Source organism: Cynoglossus semilaevis, chromosome Z (genome assembly GCF_000523025.1).
Source record: "Cynoglossus semilaevis isolate Cse_v1.0 chromosome Z, Cse_v1.0, whole genome shotgun sequence".
Classification (NCBI taxonomy): domain Eukaryota; kingdom Metazoa; phylum Chordata; class Actinopteri; order Pleuronectiformes; family Cynoglossidae; genus Cynoglossus; species Cynoglossus semilaevis.
The window spans coordinates 11,281,693-11,286,692 of NC_024328.1; the positions used below are offsets into that span (position 1 = coordinate 11,281,693).

The following is a 5,000-nucleotide window of genomic DNA, read 5'->3' on the forward strand; positions in this document are numbered from 1 at the left end:
ATGATACGAGTAAAATTTCAATTTTAATTTCAAATTGAAATTGCTCTGGTTTTTTATTCCAAATGTCTCATCCTGAGTCCTCAAAATCTGGAATAGGGTCTGGGCGGTGTCCAGCCAGCCAATTATTGCCATCAGAATCTCTGACCCTTACCCCAACAGCCTGTGCTGAAGAGCAGAAATGAAACCTGTAAACACTCATAGGGGGGCACTGATATTATATTCACACATCTTGAGAACATTGCCTCCCAAGATCATCTAAGGCTGTTATTCAGCACCCTCACACAGAGATAACTGGATGAGATATTGGTCACATGAAGCTGCTTCAGATGTGAACGTCACATCTCCACAGGCAACATTCTCTCATTTCCACTATTCTCATATTGGCTAATTACACCTCTTCCTGGGGACTAGTAGAGTTCATATTTATTAAAGCCAAAGACGGAAGAGGTTGAACAGGTGAGAGAAATCAGAAACCAAACACATATTAAATGAACAAGAAAGTCAACAGGAGATGTAATATTTTAAAATTATATTTAGGAACGAAGAAACTTAGAACCACTCTCGACCTGACCTTTCACCAGATGTCGCCACGTCAGTACTTCACAGAGATGATGATTCCTCTTCCTGATTCTGACAGGACTGGGAACCATCTGCACTGCAGCTGCTGCATCCAAACCTCTTTTTCTTTCCTTCATTTTTATATATATATAAAAATGCCTTAAAAATTACGTATTATTATTTTCCGCAAAAACCCTGTGCTAATGGAATTTGAAGATAAACAATACAGATACAACCAACATTAGACAGACATCAAAATCAATTCCATTGCGGTGACAGATTCAGACGTGTGGACGTGTTTAACCTTTGAGCTTCTGCCACAGGTTTCCCTGATCAGCAACATGTGCTGCATGATCATCTCTTATCACTGGATTTGCTGCACTGGAGGAACTGTTCCCTCTACTCACGATCAGCGGCTGCCACTGTGTGGTCATAAATATTTAATACAGTTTTTTTTTTTGTCTGCTTTGTGGTTAAGAACCTTGGTCAGCATCAAACGTTAGGAAATTAAATCCTTTCTAATGGTAATTTGGCTGGCTCAGGGGCAGACGGAGAAATACATTTTATTTTGTGCTATAATATTTTTCATTATACATTTATCATAAAATTTATATCATCACAGATTCCACATTTAAAAGTAGCCTTTTTTTATGCATTTCAGAAAAACGTATGTATATATATATATATATATATACATATATATATATATATATATATATAATAATTTAATCATTTAATAATATTTAATAATTTTATTTGTGTTTGCCTCACGTTTTGTTTTATTTTGGTTTTTTTTTTCTACAACAAAATAAACAGGACGCTCTCCACCTCCGTAAAATGAATCTTTTCTCATGGGGGAAAAAAAAAGTGAATCTAATCTCGCAGAAACAAATTTGTTCCAGTATCACTGCAGCCTCCAGCATTTATCACCATTAAAGAGGGTGAGGCAGAGGGGGAGAGGGGGGGAGAGGGTGAGATCTAATGCTAAAGTACTGGTGTATTTTAGCATTAGATCCAGCAGGAGATCTAATGCTTAAGTAACGCTGTGCTTTAGCATTACAGCTAGCATTAGATGTATCATTAGCTCTAATCCTAAAGTATTGTTGTACCGTATCATTAGCTCTAATGCTTAAATGAAAGCATACTTTAGCAATAGATCTAATGCTAAAGTAATGTTGTGCTTTAGCATTAGATCTACTGTTAGATCTAATGCTAAGGTACTGGTATACTTTAGCATTAGCTGTATCGTTAGATCTAATGCTACTTTAGATCTATGGCTAAAGTATTGTTGTGCTTTAGCATTCGAGCTAATGATAAAATAATAGTGTACTTTAGCATTAGATCTAATGCTAGATCAAATGCTAAATGTACTTTAGCATAAGTGTACACCATTAGAACCATTTTTGGTTGCAGTGCAGTAGATGAAGTGGAATAGTTTCTAGTTAGACTAGTTCTGTTTTTATTTCCACCTAAAAATAAATTAAAAGAAGGAAAAAAGTATTTTTGATCAGTAAGTTTTAGGACAAATATGAAAATAAAGGGTAATTTTTTCAGTAACATTTAGTTTAAATAGACCCTCAGTTAAACTGAAGACAGGATGAAAAACAATGTTTAGTTTTTATTATATTTCAGGGGCGACATCGTGAAAGAGTGGTTGGAGGTCTTGCCTTACAGCAGGAGGGTTATGAGTTTGAGACTTGGCAGTAACATTCTAGTCAAATAATACATTTATTTTGAATCATTCATTTCTTATCATCATCACATTTATCAAAAAAGTTATAGTTATACAGGATATTAAAATAAAACACATTTTAAAAAAAACAAAAAACTAAACATACACACCATGAAGTAAAAATCACTCTACCCCAGTTAATGGGTCGCTGAGAGAGGCAGCACACTACGATGGTACGACAACCCATAAACAGGACTCATCCCTGACCGATGGAAGCTCTCCACCGTTCCCAACTCACGCAGATGGAAGAGGAGAGTGAGTTTTCGGGTCATGGTCCTGAGTGCCAGGAAGGAGGCCAGGATCTGGGCGAGGAGGAAGAGGAGGTACAGGAAGTGGACAGCCCTTTCCAGAGGCAGGATAATAATTCCTTCATCAGTCGAGAAGAAAAGCAGCACCGGCAGCTGGAAGATGAAAGACAGGAGCCAGAAGGCTGCCAGCTCTGGCACCTGATGACAGGACGGGAAGTACACGAAGAATTTGGGAGAAGAGCAAGGAAGCAAGGAACGCACAAAAGACTTAAGTCTGAAGACACTGGAAAAGCACTCCTGTGTTTTCAGAGTGGAAAAACGCATTTATTTATTTAAAAGTTTGAATTACCTTTTCTTCTAGATTGCCAATGAAACCCAGATAAAGACGCACAACTTCAACGACTGTCAGGAGGACGATCCCAGTAATAAGCAGAGCCTGGTAATACTGTGGCAGATGGTGGAACTGCACACACAGAAAAACAACAAAACACTGTATTGTTATTATTATCACCACCTTTACATGAACATTTATACAGGACTTATGTTATTGTTATCATAATTGAATGCCCATTAGGTGCCTTAAGGTTTCATCATCATCATCACCATCGTCGTCATCATCATCATTATCATCATGTCAACCCCATGTCCATGTACATCTCATAATAATGATAATTACTCCATAACATTACTGTTATGATCGACTCAAACCTTAAGTGGATATACTGTGCTTAAATGTAATTAACATATTTATATTTTAATATTCAATTATATTTTAATATATATGTTTATTTATTTTTTTACTTTTGTTGTGTTTTTATTACATCACAAGGTTTAGAGCATCACAACTAAAGTCTCCATGTCTTGTGTTTAGAGCAGAATTGACCTTAAAGCTGACCTTGACCTTTGACCTTAACTTGTCTTTTTCAACTTTCTTTTTTAAATAGTGTCTGTTATTTTAACTGATACTAATAAAACTTGGACAATTAATCGAAACGTTAGTCCAGTACGTAAATTGCAAAAAACTTCGTTTCTTAATTTAACCACTAGATGGCTCTAAAGCTGATCAATTTAATTCTCAAATAACAAAAAAAAGTATATATAAAAACATTTAAATCAGAATTACCTTACAAAAACACACATGTTTAGTATAAACAGCTGTCTTGGAAATATTGATTTAAAGTTTTCTCTTTAAAAAAAAACAAAACAAAAACCTTTTCTGATTTATTAACAAACCTTGACTTCCAGCATGGACACAGCAGACAACCACCAACAGGGGAAATAAAATGTGTTGAAGTACAGCAACATCTGCAGGGGAAGATGGGAGACCAGCTCATTCAGCACTGAAAGAAAATATTATAATATATATATATATTATATTGTTTTAATGATCAAAGGAACTTCTAACAAATCAAAGAAAAAATGCATTTAATTCAAGTTTTTTTGTGTAGTACGTTGTATATTTTTAGCAGTTCCTATAGTACTTTATACTAGATACGGCTGCCATTGTTATTGTTTTCACTGCTGTTTAGGATCACACATTTAAAGGGATAGAACAAATGTATTTTTCATTTTTCTGGTTGTTAAAATCCAGTCTTTCTGGTTGATAGAAATTAAATTAGCACTGAGACCAAATCACACTGAATATAGAGACTGCAGGGACGACGAATACATCAGGAAAGTGTTATTATGAATCATGATGTAGGGTGAAGCATTTGTAGTTCTCCTTGATTATCTTTGAATATTGTTTTTGGTGAATTCATCTTGTAAATTATTTTCTTCACCGAATTGAAAACAAACTTTTCCATCCCAACATCCCAGGTTGGGTTGATTATATACAAACAGTCAACAACTGCAGGTCAACAAATACAGAAACAAATACTCATCTGACCAGGTGTGTCATTCTCCTGGTCCCTCTGCTCCCTGGTGATGTCGCTGTCTGACGTCCTGTTGTTGGTAAACATGGAGCTGCCCATGTGGGCCAAGCCCAGGTGCAAGCTCTCAAGGGAAGAATAAAACACAGGCATGGTGTTTGGCAGCAGTTGATGGTGAGAAACCCTCTTGAGTCTGAAGCCGTGACAGTGTTCCAGTGTCTGAAGTCACATAAACAAACGGACCTTCAGGCAGACACAAGTCTAATCAGATTACAGTGAGGGGGGAGTGTCCGGGATTAGGCCAGGAATGAGGACAATGGCAGTTTATCAGTATATTAGTGGCCACATATGACACTCGCTGTATGTGTTTATGAAGTTAGATGGTTAAATTAATAGGTGTGAGGTGATACTGTATGTCTGAAATACAAATAAAACAAAGTTTAATATAGATTTAAAAAATGTATCTTTGTCTTTAAGTACACCGTCAAATAAAGAATAATTTATCAAGGTGAATATGTTCTGTATAAACAGGAGTATATCATGTATATTGTCAATACATACATAAATGTGTGTGTGTATATATATATATAT

At 35.8% G+C, this 5,000-nt stretch overlaps 1 protein-coding gene across 1 annotated transcript; it reads right to left on the bottom strand.

Annotated features, from left to right (window-relative positions):
• Positions 1 to 2,427: 2,427 nt before the first annotated feature.
• LOC103397841 (transmembrane protein 17A) lies at positions 2,428 to 4,843 on the bottom strand. The gene is made up of 4 exons (XM_008336242.2): positions 4,427 to 4,843; positions 3,772 to 3,878; positions 2,888 to 3,001; positions 2,428 to 2,736 (listed from the first exon to the last, which is right to left on the bottom strand). Exons 1-4 carry the CDS (start codon positions 4,560 to 4,562, stop codon positions 2,428 to 2,430), a joined length of 666 nt encoding a protein of 221 aa, XP_008334464.1. The 5' UTR covers positions 4,563 to 4,843.
• Positions 4,844 to 5,000: the final 157 nt, after the last annotated feature.

Excerpts from the sequence above, each read along its gene's own strand:
- LOC103397841 (XM_008336242.2), bottom strand. The coding sequence starts at position 4,562 with ATGCCTGTGTTTTATTCTTCCCTTGAGAGCTTGCACCTGGGCTTGGCC. Across the intron at positions 3,002-3,771 it reads TGTCCATGCTGGAAGTCAAG|TTCCACCATCTGCCACAGTA; the intron begins GTTTGTTAATAA and ends CTGTGTGTGCAG. Across the intron at positions 2,737-2,887 it reads TTGGCAATCTAGAAGAAAAG|GTGCCAGAGCTGGCAGCCTT; the intron begins GTAATTCAAACT and ends TCCTGTCATCAG.